Source organism: Cyprinus carpio, chromosome B14 (genome assembly GCF_018340385.1).
Source record: "Cyprinus carpio isolate SPL01 chromosome B14, ASM1834038v1, whole genome shotgun sequence".
Lineage (NCBI taxonomy): Eukaryota > Metazoa > Chordata > Actinopteri > Cypriniformes > Cyprinidae > Cyprinus > Cyprinus carpio.
The window spans coordinates 27293207-27309222 of NC_056610.1; the positions used below are offsets into that span (position 1 = coordinate 27293207).

The 16016-nt window shown below is 38.5% G+C and overlaps 1 protein-coding gene and 1 pseudogene across 1 annotated transcript; one reads left to right on the plus strand and one right to left on the minus strand.

The window, feature by feature from the left end:
* Nucleotides 1-164: 164 nt before the first annotated feature.
* Nucleotides 165-15882, minus strand: LOC109102130. The gene is made up of 6 exons (XM_042738830.1): nucleotides 15755-15882; nucleotides 3088-5017; nucleotides 2936-2978; nucleotides 1868-2023; nucleotides 1593-1682; nucleotides 165-235 (listed from the first exon to the last, which is right to left on the minus strand). The coding sequence occupies exons 2-6, from the start codon at nucleotides 4996-4998 to the stop codon at nucleotides 165-167; spliced, it is 2271 nt and encodes a 756-aa protein (XP_042594764.1). The 5' UTR covers nucleotides 4999-5017; nucleotides 15755-15882.
* LOC109102133 lies at nucleotides 8754-12158 on the plus strand (annotated as a pseudogene).
* Nucleotides 15883-16016: the final 134 nt, after the last annotated feature.

The following is a 16016-nucleotide window of genomic DNA, read 5'->3' on the forward strand; positions in this document are numbered from 1 at the left end:
ACCTGAACGGCAAACCCCATTAGTTTCTTGAATGATCTTCTCAAGTTTTTCTTGTGTGTCGGTCGAGCAATTACACAAACCTGGTTGGGGGGTTAAAGGATTTAAAAATATAATACACCGTATTTGAAAATGTATGATAACAACCATCAAAACACTCTGTCCATTCAACAGCTGGTCCATGCACCTCCTTCAGCTGCATGCACAGCATCACTCTCGACTGTAGACAGAGCCGGGGCTATAGATACAAACACAAGAAATGCATCAGATCGGAGATATTCGAAAATAAAAGCCATAATATTTCAAAGTACTTAGACACATTGCTACAAAGGTCTAGTCAGATTTGTGTTGTTGGAAAACCATCTAAACATTACAAATGCTGCAAATTTTGTTTACCATAAAAACAGATGGCTCTCTCTCTTACTAGTGAAGACCATTGTCAACATCGTGTCACCTATCGTGTGGTACAAGAGAATACTTTTCATCTTATGTAGCACCTAGTAGGACAAGAAATACTTTTTATCTTGGGCTCTTAGTGAAATGTGAGGTCCCGCATTTGGCAGCTTCATTAAATGACTAATAAATCCACATTTGAGATCAAAACAGGTTTGTTCCTAAAATAAAAAAAAAAAAGTTCGATCCTTACACTAACAAAAAAAAAAAAAACAAACCAAAATTAAAATAGAAATATTAGAACACTTTATAATAGGATAGTTTAATGATCAGTTTAATTGCATTTTTTTGCATTATAATTAATACAGGACATTCTTATGGTGTCATGGATGGCAAGTGTACCATCCTATAAATGAGTGATCCTCATTTCAAAACGAATGAAAAGACTTGATGGGGAGACATGCACACACAACTCCTTCATCCCCTTGACCGAACTCCTTCATAAGCTGAATTAAAAAGGCTTTGACACCCCAGCTCCCAAATGCACCAGTCCTTTCAGCAAGGCTATTACAGCGCACTTCACAATATATCAATCAGTCTGGATTACAGCTACTGTAGTCAGGCAGCTATTGTGCAAATAAGAAATGTTTGATAACCATCATCCTCCTCCCAAAATTCACATAACACCATAAAACAAAAATATGGAATTTTTTTTATTTTTTGAAATAATTATGTATTGGGAGAAATCCTGTTGAGATCTGTCTATGTGGCTTAAGGGAAAGGGTGGGTATTTTCCACCACTTTTAGACTAGAATGTTTTTGAATGTTGCTTTGATACACCCAAAGCTTTTTGTACAACCATGTCTCCATTTCATTTTTTAAATAAAATAAAACAGGCCCATTTACAATAATCATAGTTTTAAAATGGTATAATGAAAACCTTTAAGTGGTATTATACAAAGCAACATCAAAAAAAGTAACCATTAGTCTGCATCAAAATACATCAACTGCTGTTAATAGTTAATGCTGCATAATTTTGTAACCCTACACCACAAGAGGAAATACACCATATATGACTTATAACATTAGTCTCATTAAAGACTTTGAGTTTAGATATAATTAAATTATTTATCAAGTCTCACTAGTACAATTAGCATAGCTGTAATTGATAAAGGCAAATAAAAAAGGACAAATGATCGCACCAATTCTTTTTCTCTTTGCCGAAGGCAAACCATCATTGTTCAAGTGCTTTTGGCCCACACTGGGAAGCAGTGAATTCCTCGTCCTCATACCTTTCATAGATAAAATTAAAGGAAATAATAACAAAGCATTACATAAAATCAAAGCCCTTCATTTACATAATAATTTTGTCTAAGTATTTCCTAGGTATAAATGTTGCATTAAATATGTAATCAGCAAAACTGATATTAACTACATTTGAAGATCACATCAAGGAAAAACTATCAGTGAAAAGTACCTGGTAATCCTGTCGATTTATTACTAGGCTGAGTCTGAACGGTTTCTACAGAGGATCGTGTAGCCTGAAGTGTCTTGAGAGCCTGTCTTTTACGGGTTGGCGGCTGTAGTCCTGATGGTTTCATTTGCTGTATTCCAGAGCTTGAAGGTTTTGCAACTGAAATCACATTACAGCTTACAGAATACATAACTGATATTTATAATACAACATTAGTAACATATATTAAATTAAAAAAAAAAAAAGTTATGTACATTACAAATCAAAGTTTGTTATTGTCATTATCCAAAAACAAAAAAAAAAAAAAAAAAATAATAAAATATAAATATAATTATCAAGTATAAGCTCAATAAACATTAATATACAATATAACATAAAATCTAAACCTACTCATTCCATTGCAACACTGAATTTTCAGCAGTCATTACACAAGTGTCACAAAGAAATCCAAAAATCATTCTGATGTGCTGATTTGTTGCTCAAGAAACATTTCTTCTTATTATTAATGTTTAAAAACATTTGAGCTGCTTAATATTCACATTACATTTAGTCATTTAGCAGACACTTATCCAAAGTGACTTACAAAATGAGGACAATGGAAGCAATCAAAATCAGCAAAAGAGCAATGATATACAAGTGCTATAACAAGTCTCAGTTAGCCTAACACAGCAAGCTAAGTGTAAGAGGTCTTTTTTTTTGCTTTTTGTTAATTGCATACTAAATAAAAAGAAAACAAACAGAATACAAAATAAGTTGTTTTTTTAAAGAACAGTTTGTGCAAGTCTAAATGTTGTTTTTTTTTTAAGAATGGAATTAGAATAGAGAGTGCTAGAGTTAGAGGGTCAAATAAAGCTAGAAGAGATGTGTTTTTAGCCGATTCTTGAAAGCTCAAAAGAACAGCATTTATTTGAAATTAAATTATTTTGTAACATTACAAATGTCTTTACTGTCACTTTTGACCAAATAATGCATCCTTTATGAATCAGTGAATAAAACTGACCTCAAACTCTTTAACAATAACGTAATTACGTAAATGTATGAAATGTGTACAAATGTGTATATGCCACTCACCAGCAGTGAAGTTATATCCAGTGACAGCAGAAACCATAGAGGTCTGTAAAAAAAAAAAAAAAAAAAAAAAAAAAAAAAAAACACAAAAAACACACACAATGTTTGTAACCAGCTGACTGATTCATAGCAACATAAAGCATTGAGTTTCGTACCTTAACAGTGCTAGCTGATGCTATGTTCTTGCCCTTGTTCATCTGTACCGTCTTCCTGTTGCCAAGCAGGGTGGTGGACGATGCGTCAGGCTGATGCGGGGCCGGCGGCCCTTGGAGAGTCTTTGGTTTGACCGCTACCGTGGAGTTCACTGACAACTGAGGCCTTGGAGGAAGACTTGATTTGGGATAACTCAGCTTAGAGGAAAGCTGAGGGAGCTGTCTTTTGATTGGAAGTTTAGTGGGAGGCTTGTTCTCATTTGCTGGTTCTGATGTACTGTGACTTAAAGTGCATGTTGCTGAGACTTTCTGACTCGAGCTCTCAGTCGCCTGCACAGCATCAGTTCCATCATGATTACTTGCACAAACAAGCTCATCATTCGACTGGGCCTCGATGCTGTTGATCACAGACAGCCTCTTTCTGGGCTTCACGTCTCTCATGATCTCAAATCTGGATTCTTTGCCAAAAACGATAGGTGTGGATGTAACCAGGAAGCTTGTCTTCAGGTCCAATGTGTCATCTAAACAAAAAATACTGTTTCTGCTGATATTTCCTATATCAGAAGAGGGAATAGACTCAGCGTCCACTAATCCAGGACTTGATGTTTTTTTGTGATGCTCCTCTGCATTAAGCTCAGGAGCATCATTGGGAGCGTCGACAGAGCAAACAAAAGCTGTGGTGCTTATCTCAACTTCTGTTTCTCTGCTGTTAGAGGTTGGTTTAGTGACACCTACAGAGTTAGAAGCATCATTCACCTGGTCAGCTAATTCTATACTTGAGGGCTTCATTTCAACAGTGGTGTCCTTCAAAACTAGATTTTCTGGGGAGGTAAGATCAGTGGTTGTATTATGCTGAATCGTCACAGCTGGTTTTATAGGAACTGAGTTCGACTGTTCAACCTCACCAGAGTGTTGAAGAGGAGCACTGGCTGTTTGCTCCACAATATCAACAGTTACATTGACATTTAAATGAGCTTCCTCTGTGTTATTTATTATATTAACCTCAGTAGAGTTAAAACTAGCATCCGGTTTTTCTTGTGGCTGTATGTCTATAGTTCCTTCAAAGTTTTCATTTGGCTGTTCTGTAGTAGTGTTTAATGGTACAGTGTTATCAACACATGCTTTAGTTTTAGATTGTGCACTGTCTAGATTAGAAATATCCACAGTTGCATTAACCCCAGTGTCAGATCCCTCTTTAGGGTCATGTGACTGGACCAGTTCCACAGTGGTGTTTCCCGACTCAGTCTTTGTATTGGGTACGTCAATATCCACTGTTGAATTAAGTCTAGAGTCAGACCCCTCCTTTGGCTCTTGAGCCTCAGAAGTGCTGTTCTTCTCTCTGATGTTGTGTAGATCAACAGTTGCATTAATACCAGCGTCAGAACGTTCTTTCGAGTCTTGGGACACATCAAAAGTGCTGTTCTTCAACTCTGCACTTATTAAATCTGATTTCTCTAAAGATGTAGTGGATACTGTGGCATCGTTGCAGTCGCCGTCTGCTTTGTGCAGTGTTGCACTGGTAATGTCTTTCTCATTCTGTGGTGATCTAGTAGACGTGCTTCCATTTGCCGACTGACAGTGCGCTCCAAGAGAGCAATTAAGGCCAGAGTCACTGGTAGCCTCTTTTCTTGGTGCTAAAACTCCTTCATCCTTATTTCTTGCTTGATTTTCTGATGGCGTGCAAGCAGGGGAATTCAACACGGTTCCTGTTTCATTTAAAAGAAAGGACGGGCCGACGGTGTCATCAAGAAATCCAGACACTTGAGGAAAAGGTTCATCTGCAATTGAATAGAAACTAGAACACAGATCTGGCAATTTGATAGGCTGGTAAGAGGAAACAGATTTTTGAAGAGATGATCCACTCAATATGTTGCTACCGGCCAGGGCAAGCTTCCGCCTCAGAAAGCTCTCCATTTCAATAGCAGGCGGGTCTCTGAAAGGAATAAAAAGTGTGATTTATTATGTAGCTTCCTAAAAAACCTACTTACTGACAATCACACATTTCACAATGGATGACACATTTGTTATAAAAGGAAGCATCAGAATGATTTCCTTAAATACTGGTCTAAATTAAAACACTAAACTACCACATTTAGCATAGAACAACACAGATAAGTTATATGAACATGCCTGATAATAGTTCTGGATGAGTTATATTACATAACTAAAATTAAAACACTAAAAGAAACACACTTTATAGCTTTATAGCTAACAACTGCAACGAATGCTTTGCTACGGTGACAAATATAACTGTTGACACGGATTATGAGTAATAAGCAACATTCGAAAAGGAACAAACAAAGCTGATACCAATTCTAAACAAAAATAAACAGATCGTATTCTTTAGGAAGCATTATCGTCATCTTACCAGAGTTCTAATAATCAGGCCAAGTGTTTTCTGAATCTAAAAAAAAACACATACAATCCATTCAACGAGGCGCTCCGTCCTCGACCAATCAGAGCGACGATCTGTATGGCGTCAGAAATATCACAGCGCCCCCCAGTGCTGGCAGTCACACACAACAACCAGTATTATTCATTTCTTTAATCATTATTTCTATATAACTATAACGTTGCCAATAATTAGTCAGTTAAATTATGAAATTCTCTTTGATTGTTGTATACCACCATAAAAAACAAAGGATATGAAATATCAATATTATGTAGTTTAATCAATGTAGTCTTTTTTAACCCATTGCTCAGCATCACTGACTGTATCTCTTCCAAATAAACATTTCGCTACAAAAAAAAAAATGTAATAAACATAATTAAATACAATAAAATAAAAACAAACACTGGACATCACAACTGGCCGATCTGAATCTTATTTGATTTATTTTGGAAACATTTATATTTACTCTACTTGACTGATATTGTGAAGTAATTTACTCTACTTGACTGATTCAGTTTCTTCTACTCACTAATTGACTATTAATGTTTATGTGACATCGTATCATAGGAAGGCAAGTCCTTCAGGGGAAGAAATGTTACTATGTCCTATTTTGGAAGCAAATTGATAGTAGAACCTGTCAAATGCGACTATATTGTTTAGAAGCAGATCTCTTAGAAGTGGTGAACACACTTTCCCAAATTGATGATTGTTAAGGCTATTGATAACATTCTGAATTTCACGTTAGTCATTCAGCAGTAATGGCTTTTTAGTAGGACTCTGGCCTACTGATTTTTATGTCGAATGAATTTAACAGGGTTAACAGGACTTTTTTTATTATTATAAAATAAATACAAAATAACTTTTATTATTAATATAGAATGTGTATTTAATCAAAGGAAACAAACATGATCAATTAAAATGATATCTAAATAAAACAACTAAAAATCATGATCAATTAAACATGTTTCGTATATCTAAATCAATACATACAACTACTTAATCAGACAACAGGGTGGCCTAAAGGTCTGAAAGCATTGCATCATATCTCTGCGTCCTCGACCGCCCACCGCAATTCTGGAAAATTATATTTGGGGTAAGCCAAAAAAAAACAAAAAAAAAACAAAATTGGGAGGACCTGTGGGTATTGTAGTTCTCGGGGATGCTTTAGACTATCTCGAGACACACATTAGGTCATTAAATTAAAAAACTTGCATATAAGCAAGAGCTGACCTAGAAAAAAACAATGCATTTACGAGTAAAATTCATTTTTAAAATGACTAAATTCAAATGAGGAAACATCACCACTAATGTGGCATGCACATTTAATGTATAAACTTTAATTTAAAAACTACCACGCGACAAACATGATCAATTTAAATGATATCGAATTTCAGACAACAAAGGCTGATAATGACGACAGTGACACTGCTTTCATCCACAGCTTTCATCCACAAAACAAGCAATAGCTTTCATCCACTTGATCTTAATTAATTAAAAAACGAGATTGCGACGTGGAATTTCTATCGGGCGAATGCATGTAGGCAGCCATGAGGTAGGGGATCTCGCGCACAGCATTCCTTCATTGGAGATCCTTCAGGGATTAGGGATCTTCTCCCGCTTCTTAAAAATCTAGAGAATGACAAAACCATTTTGGGCCACCAGCCAGGACTCACACACACACACACTTTAGAAAACTATTACATAACATATTGCGTGCTCGCTCTTTTTTTTCGGTGATCCCGACTGGTTCCCTCGGTGCACGACCTATCACATGGACTGACTGCACATTTCCACATCACTCCTCTTGGCGCCCGGCCATGCGCGAACCGATTTCTCTCACAGTTAAACAAACATAAGTCAAAAGAGACTCCTCCCCTAGACAAAAAAAAAAAAAAAAACAAAAAATATACAAGAAAAAGCTGTTTGTCTATCTCCATTAACAGCAGAAGAGAAGCGATCGATTCTCGCGGTAATTTCAACAGACCACCAAGTTATTCAAGAGGAGCGGGTTTCTTCGACTTTTACCGGAGGGATATTAACTCATAAAAACCGAGTTGGCTAACTAGGTGGCTCTCTCAGTAGTAAAACTACGCTTTCGAGTTTTGTCCCAGAGGCCGAGTGGCCGGCGATCGAGTTCAAGAAGCGGACAGGCGGCGACTTTTTGTCTTTTCGGAGAACACATCGACCGTAGTGGAACACGGGGAGCTTTCTACGGAACGGATTCGTTCGGCGCGAGCATCGTGTGTAGCTGCGTCTCGAGGAACATGGCAGATGGTGGCACGCGCCCAGCACACAGCGTGGAGGACCGTGCAAACTCTAAAACGACAATAACACAGATTTTTATTGTATGGTAACCCCGTAAAACTACCCGTTATGATCGAGCACTCCTGTAAGATATTGTCTTGCTCTTTTTTTTTTTAATGTAAAATTTTGATCGTTATGAAATAAGTTTTACGTACGGCCTCTTTTGGCGATTTAACAATCTTGCCTAACGCATTTGAGTTGGGATGCACTTAATTCGTTTTTAACCTATGTTTTTAACTTCGGAATGGATCCCGATTAATTAAATAACGTGGCTTTGTTGACTTTGACAGGCAGCTGTAACAAGTAGTTCCCATTCACTTGAATTCGTTTACAAGCACAGTATTCTTCCATAGTATAGAAATACACTCAGTTTACAAGAAAGATTAGTGTACGACTTTATGCGATCATATTAAGGTGGTTTATTGCTCTTGTTGTAGAGACCTAAGCTGGTCTACTCGGTTTTTTTTTTTAAAGTCTAATTGCGAAAGCCAATCAACCATTCGCTGCTATAATAGGAGCCAGTGGGAGGTGGTTATTTTAGCAATTACAGCGCATGTTATGATTGGTTTTGCGATTTCACCTACTAAACTGCCTCAATTAGATTTTTTTCTGTCCTGTAAAAAGAGTGTTTAAATTAGTATACGAAAGTTCATAAAACAAACAGCATCCCGTCACTCCTCTTTTTTCCCTGTGGTTTATACTCAGTAGTCGCTCTTGACAATCCAGCGGTTTTGATGTGTAGTGAGTTCCTTTGTTCTTTCTCCATTAAAACAAAGAGACCCCCTTCTGTCCTCGTTTGCTCTATGTAAATGTTAGTTACTATTAAGGAGATTATTTGGCCCCTTTAATCTCCAATCTGAGGATTAACTGACGCTATATTGGTGTTGTTCAGATTTATTGCGAATGTGCTCCGTTTACGCTCCAAGACAGTCGCGGTTCAATTTAGTCCGGATACATTTATACTGTAGTGTGATTATTTACTTTTGGTATAAAATAGTCGTACTCTTTCCTTTTCCTCGCCCAGTCTATTGAATCGTGTTTAAAAAAATTAATAAATAAAAAAAAAAAAACCTTCGCATCAAAACTAGTTCATTGAAATCCAGCCTTCCTCTGAAATTATCTGGATTGCATCGCACAATGGAGGAGGAGAACGTACCCCCGATTGACCCAGATTTTGAGCCGCAGAGCAGACCCAGGTCTTGCACATGGCCGCTGCCTAGACCCGACATCTCTGCTGTCAAAGCCGGGGGGGCCGACGGCTCAGAGTCTGCTGCTGGAACTCCGCCCACCGAGGAAGATAAACACGAGCCTCAGCCAATCATATCCGAGAGAAAGTCGCGGTCTCGGAGGGCGGGGTTATCGTTGGAGTGGGCGGAGCCACGCCTCGAAAAGGCTCTTCCAGGCGTAATGCTTGGGGTAATCAGTCCTCCGATCCACGCTAATCAGTCCATACGCAGATAGGTGATCAGCCAGGCGATTGAAAACTCGCCAGAAAAACGACTTACTCTGGCGCAGATCTACGATTGGATGGTAAAAACGGTGCCCTATTTTAAGGACAAAGGAGACAGTAATAGTTCTGCTGGGTGGAAGGTATGTCTAAAAAAAGTAAAGATTAAGAATTAATAATCAGGGTTTGAAATGAACTTCTCCACTCACCTGCAAATTTGCCTACTAAAATCAAGTTACTGACCATTCAGAACTAATACTAGCCAAAACAAAATGATCAGAAATAAAACAAATTATCAAACTCTTTTTATTCAGTAGTCAACATTTGAAGTGGATCACAACAGTTTATCAAAGTTGTCCTAAGACAAGAACGGGAATTGTTTTGGTTCTACGACAAGTTTGATGAAAGGTTTTGATCCAAACGTTGACTACTAGTATAACTGGGCTTATAATAGACTGGGCTGCCTATAGTGGCCAGGACACTCTTTTAAAATAGGTTTTATCTCCAGTGATGCTTTCTCCTGGTAAATAAAGGCTTAATAATAATAGTTTTTTCAGATTGAAATAATTTTTAACACTGTGAAAGCCTCTCCTCCATTGACATCAATGTAAAAAACAAACCAAGTAATGATAATTCATGCCCCAAAATATAATTTCAAGACACCATGAATAGCGACACATGAAGGTCTTGGATATGCAGCATTTATCAAATGATAATATATTTAATTTTTTTTTTTTTTTAAAAACAGCAAACTGGCTTGTGAGTTCACAGCATTAAGTTAATTTTCTGGTGTTAATTTCAAACCCTAATAGTAATATTTTCAATCTTTGTGCTGTTAGGTTAGTGACATTGTTTATCACTTTTAGACTTGATTTATTTTTTGTCATCCCATTTAGAACTCCATTCGCCACAATTTATCGCTCCACAACAAGTTCCTGCGAGTGCACAATGAGTCGACTGGAAAGAGCTCTTGGTGGATGCTCAACCCCGAGGGGGGCAAAACCGGCCAAAGCCCCTCGCCGCCGCGCCGCTGCCTCGATGGACAACAGCAGCAAATTGCTTAAAAGCCGTATGCGAGCAAAAAGCAGACTAAAAACAATCCCGCAAGCCGGAGCGGCTGGGATCGGAGGCTCTGGAGGTGCTCTGCAGGGTGAGGGTGCCTCCGGAGCTGGCAGTGCAGACAGTCCCGGGCCTCCAGGTCAGTTCGGAAAGTGGGGAGTGAACAGCAGCAGCCCTTCCTCTCGTGGCAGCTTGGACGACCCGGACATGTGGACGAGTTTCAGGCCACGTACAAGCTCCAATGCCAGCACGCTGAGCGGGAGGCTTTCTCCCATCGCCACAGGGCAGGAGGACGAGGATGACCTACCGAGGATGGGCCTTCTTGGTGGCGATTCTGCAGGGAATCTTCCCCCAACATTAACTGAGACGCTAATGGAAGAAATGGATTTGATTGACGGGCTAACTTTAATGACAGGTCCGCAAGGTGGTGCGAGCCCAAGCACAGCTCCTCCTGCCCCACCTCAGCCTTTGCCCTCGGCATCCACCCTGCTGCCTCGAGGGCACAGCTTTCCTTCATTTCGGCAGCTGCAGCAATCGAAGGCTACACAGGAATCCACTCCGCCAGGGGTCGCAGAGCTCTGTTCACCCCAGTGCCGCATCCAGCACAAGCCAGTCAAGCTTCGGAAACTCTCGCTCTTCAGTCCTCTGCCCGGTCCGGGTCACAGTGGTTTCAGCACTCACGTGCCCTCCAGCCTCGAAGCGCTCCTGATCTCCCGATTCGCCACCACCCAGCTATGTTATGATGACCCAGATGGATCCTCTCATGCCGAGCCAAGGAGGTGGTGGGCTTATGGGGCTCGGGGGATCTATGTCCAGCAGCCGAGCTAAGGCAGGGCAGATGTTGCTGAACAAAGGCATTGACACAAGCGCAGTGGGGGGCTGATGAGCCTCCAGCCTCAACCCCAGCTCCAGCACTCACAGATGGGCTTTGGAATGATGCACTCGGCCATGAGCCAGGAACCGCCTCAGCTCGCAACTATAAAGACCCAGCATCAGGTGCCAGGCGCTGGGCTTCTGCAGCACGGAGCTGTCCCATCACCCGGTGGGAACGGAGGCCTGCAAGGTCTAGGCCAGTTTGCAACACCACCCTGCTTCATGCCCTCCCAGGACCGTCTGCCTACAGACTTGGATATTGACATGTTCACTGAAAACCTAGACTGTGATGTGGAATATATCATCAACAGTGATCTAATGGATGGAGACATGGTTGACTTCAACTTCGACCCCATCATACAGGGTGGACAAGGCTATACTGGGCCAGCAACCACACAGAGCACCTCCCACAACTGGGTGCCCAGCTAACTCCATTATTAAAGATGATAACAGGTATTTTAATTTTGGGTTTGTTTTAACAAGACAGTTCACCCAAAAACAAAGTTTTACCCACCCTCATAATATTCTAAACCCATCTTATTTTCTTCATGTGAACACAAAAGAAGACTATGAATATGCTCTGCACTGACATTGAACGTCAGTGGGATCCAGTGTTGTTTTGGACCCCATTGACTTTCATTTTAAGGGGAAAAAATGGTTAAAAAAAAACATTCTTCATAAGTCAGTAATACAGGTTTGAAAAGGATGAGTAAATGATTATCTCTCTTTAAAGAACTATTCTTTTAATTTCAATTATGGTTTTACATTATTCTGTATGTGAAACTGTTCCTTATTTTGTGTCTAATGCGTTAATCACTTTTCTCATTATTTATTTACAGGATTGTCCCCCATCCATAAAACAACTTTTAAAAACAGATGTGGCACATTGCCTGAACATATTCTCAAATTTTTGCCTCTGCATTTGCCATTGTACCTCAAATACCTAAACCTGCTTCGGCTAAGGACAACACACACTTGGCCAAGAAGTCTCTATGTCAGAATTCTCAATTAGACGACGAAATCAAACCTCATACATGTCAAGTGCCAATGTCAACTGAAGAGTGTGCTGTTGGACACAGAGATCGTGGTCTTGAAACATATTTTCTCTTTTCTTTTGTCTTATATGTACAATTTTTTTTTTTTTGTGGAAAGTTGCAGTTTTTGGCCAATCTTGGACTAAAGTAGCACACCTAATAAACAGCTAATCATGTTTATTACATTCATGCCTATGATGCATAGTGTAAGATGGAGATGGTACTCCTCCTTGATCTTCTTCAACCTGATAATGGAACTCCTTCAGCCAGGAAGATCAAACTCTGCAGCTTTTCTTGATGTGAACTTTGTTTGTTGAACAACAATGGAGAAAGTCAGAGCAGCTGAGATCGATGGAGTGGCTTTCACAGCTGACTTGACGTTGCTGTTGCTCTCAGCCCCCTCTGAGCATGAAAACCAACATGGCACCACAAGAATGTTAAGTTGAGAACAACGTTGAGTGGCGACGGGTTTCACTGACCACAGAGCACGGCTGAACTGTTAAGGTGTGCTTGCCTCTCTCTCAGTGGTATGAAGCATCAAAGTTTCAAGGTGGTTGGTGATGCTGTGGTGTTCAAATGTGCAATTAGTTTGGCTTTTAAGACCTCTGCTCTCACGAAGTGATGTGCTGAAGAGGCTGATAACTGAATGATGGTTTTAACTGTCTGCTCTTAAGTGTTTGTTAGTGATAACAACAGTATGAAGAAATGTGATTTTCCAAAGGGCATTTTGATGCATTTTTAATCCTGCCAACAGGTTAAATGGTATAGTGTTAAAGTTGGAAACTTGGTGCCCTTTTGCAGAATGCAATATCTGAAGATTTCTTTTTGTGTGGTGTGTGCAGGAGGATATGTTGTGTACATGTGTGCCTGCAATATTTTTAATGCTCTTGAAACTTGATTCCAACACACTGACAACAGAAATTCAAGGTTACGCTGAATCATTTCAATTAAGCGCAGAAGAAAGATCTTGAAGAACATGGCTACAATAATGAGATGTTATGGCCCCTCTCACATTCTACACCGTCCACACATACACACAAAAAAAAAAATTTTCTCATTGTTCAGTTTTTCATAAACAGCACTACTCCTATTTTATATTAAAAATGTTATTATTATAGAACAAAAACAGTTGGGTATATTAACTATAATTCTAATTTAGATTGGGGAATGGGCGTTATCGTTAACAGACTAATAAGAAATTGCTATTAATGGTTTTTTTAATCTGAGCAGAAGCTATTTCAGATCATTTTTAACTGTCATTTTCTATGTAATCTTTTATTTTTGTAAAAGATGAAATGCATATAGATTTTATACAATAACCAAAGGAACACTAAGAACTGCATGTTGGATGGACGGAAGCATTGCAGTGCGGATAAGCTTTACAAAACCTTTCTGAAAAATCTATGTAACCTAAATCCTAATTTGATTGATTGCATAAGTACATTTAAGAGAATACAGTTCATCAAGAGTTTAAATTTGCTATAATTGTTTGTGCTAAACAGAAAATATATATATAAATCTTGATTTGCTAGGTTTGCTTTTTTAATTGTCTAGACAATGATTTCATCTCAGAACGCAAGACTGGTCCAACTGAAAATGATTAATGCAATGTTTTCACTCTCAGGGTTATGAAAAATAACAATTAAACAAACTTCTGGAAGGAAGTAATAAGATAATCATGTTATGACTTCAATGCTAATGGCCTTTTCAAAATTATGAACGTCATTTATGCAAGCCAACGTCACGTAGATATTTTAACATTGCAGAAATATATCTAATGTTGCAGTTTATTATGAGAAGATTTATCTAATGTATGCATTTGTAGAGTTCCTACAAAACTTTGTAAACTGCCAATGAACACTATAGCATGTCACTCCAGAGAAAACCATACAGCTGTAAAGCCCTTTTCTTTCAACTTGTACCTTTTCTGTAATAGAAGGGTTGACTTTCAGTTAATTATTTGTTCAGATGGTTTTTGCGCAGTTTAAGACCAGCATTCTTTTTGGTGTATAATTTGGCTTTAATTTGAAAGCTTGATATTAATAACTCTTATCACATCAATGTAGTGGTCTGAGTGCATTAGATTACTTGTCAAAGTGCTCTCTCCTTACAGAGAAATAATTTTAATCCTATTCATCGGTGCTAGATATTAAATATGACAATTAAGAGGGCCATATTTGATTGGTGCATATGTAGATATCAGGGCCTTTAATAATTTTCTGCAACGCATATAAATTACAATTTCTTAATGTAGAACATAGTATGAGAAATTTACCTATGCGTTTTAATTCCCAAACTCTCAGTTTTTGTATATTATAAAAGAAGCTGTGAATGGGGAGGGAGGGGCTTGGCCAGCTCATCACATATTGTGCACCTCACGAATGGTGCAATGTTTAATACAGCTATTGATGATTTTCAATCAACCGTTTACATCGATGTGCTTGTCTTTTGGGGCATCTTTTCTCATGTTTTTTATGTTTGTACATGTAAAACAGCTCCTTGATGTCTAAGAGTGATTGTTATTCCTGCCTGGTACATCTTTCAGAAAGCTTCAGGGCTGACAGTCACCTTTGACATTTTCCTGTGTCATTTGAGTGTTGATTTGAAAGTGCTTTGTCGTGGTTAACACCCTGGCTTTATTTAATTTCTCAAAGTACAGATATTGAATATTGTATTTGTCCCATCAGACAGACGTCACAGGGCTTCTGCATGAAATGCAGGAATTCCACACCTTCCCTCTTTCCAAATCACTCTCACGTTTCTTGTTTGATATTAGCCTTCTTCCTTTAGTAGTCATTCTTTAGTTCCTTTTAATTTTCCAAGAGAGTTTGCTAAGTAGTCAAGTTGATAACACAGAACATTAGTTTATGGTGGTCTAGTTGGGGTTTTTTTTCTCTCTTTTGTTTTGGGTTATAAGACTAAGGTTATAAAACTGACGAGTTGTGCATAGCCAATATACTGTATATGTTCTTGATGGCTTTTTTTTTTTTTTTGCTCAATTAATTTTGTTTCCCCCATACTTTGTTAGTCAGAGGTCATTGAAAGCAGTTCAGCATAATAGAAATAAACCTGATCTGTTCAACGCACACTGTTTTAAGTTGATTTTGTGTCATTGATCCATTCATTTGACATAAGCAGAGGTGCAGGGCATTTATTAAACTTAGAGCATCAGATTAAAACACTAGTAAACATGATTCACACCATTATATATAACATGTTGTATATAAAGGTTTACATAGGCTACTCAAGAGTAGCCATTCATACTAAATGTCAATTTAAGTTAAATCTAAATTAAGTTTTCCAGGTTCAGGGAAAATTATCTACAGCATGTGTGAAACGTGTAGAAATTAGTTTACTTGTCCCTTGTCTTCTAACTCTGGTTTCCAGTGTGTCCGGTTCGCAGCAATAACGAAAACTGTACTTTTACTTATTGTTATAATTCCATACGAATAGGGAAGCCACAGCACAGCTATAACAATAACGACGCAGAGGAACGATATCTTGGAATCACTCTTAACAATACGCATGTTAACATGACTTCAGAGGAGAAAAAGTTCTAACCTTTTCTGTGTGAAATTATATCCAAATTTACAACTTTGTCCACAGGTCAACGCAACTCCACCAATTGTTCCTGGAGGTCTGTTGTCCTGTAGAATTAGGTCCAAACTTTATCTAACTCACCTGGCTGTAATTTTCTAGTAACCCTGAAGACAGATGAGTTTGAGAAAGGTTAGCTCTAAACTATGCAGGGCAATAGATCACCAGGAGGCACATTTAAAGAAAACACAGACTTTTTAGTAAAGGCAATTGGTTTTATAAGCTT

Coding starts and splice junctions, on each gene's coding strand:
- LOC109102130 (XM_042738830.1), bottom strand. CDS start 4,998: ATGGAGAGCTTTCTGAGGCGGAAGCTTGCCCTGGCCGGTAGCAACATA. Junction 2,024..2,935: donor TGGATATAACTTCACTGCTG/GTGAGTGGCATA, acceptor ATGTGATTTCAG/TTGCAAAACCTTCAAGCTCT. Junction 1,683..1,867: donor TAAATCGACAGGATTACCAG/GTACTTTTCACT, acceptor TATCTATGAAAG/GTATGAGGACGAGGAATTCA.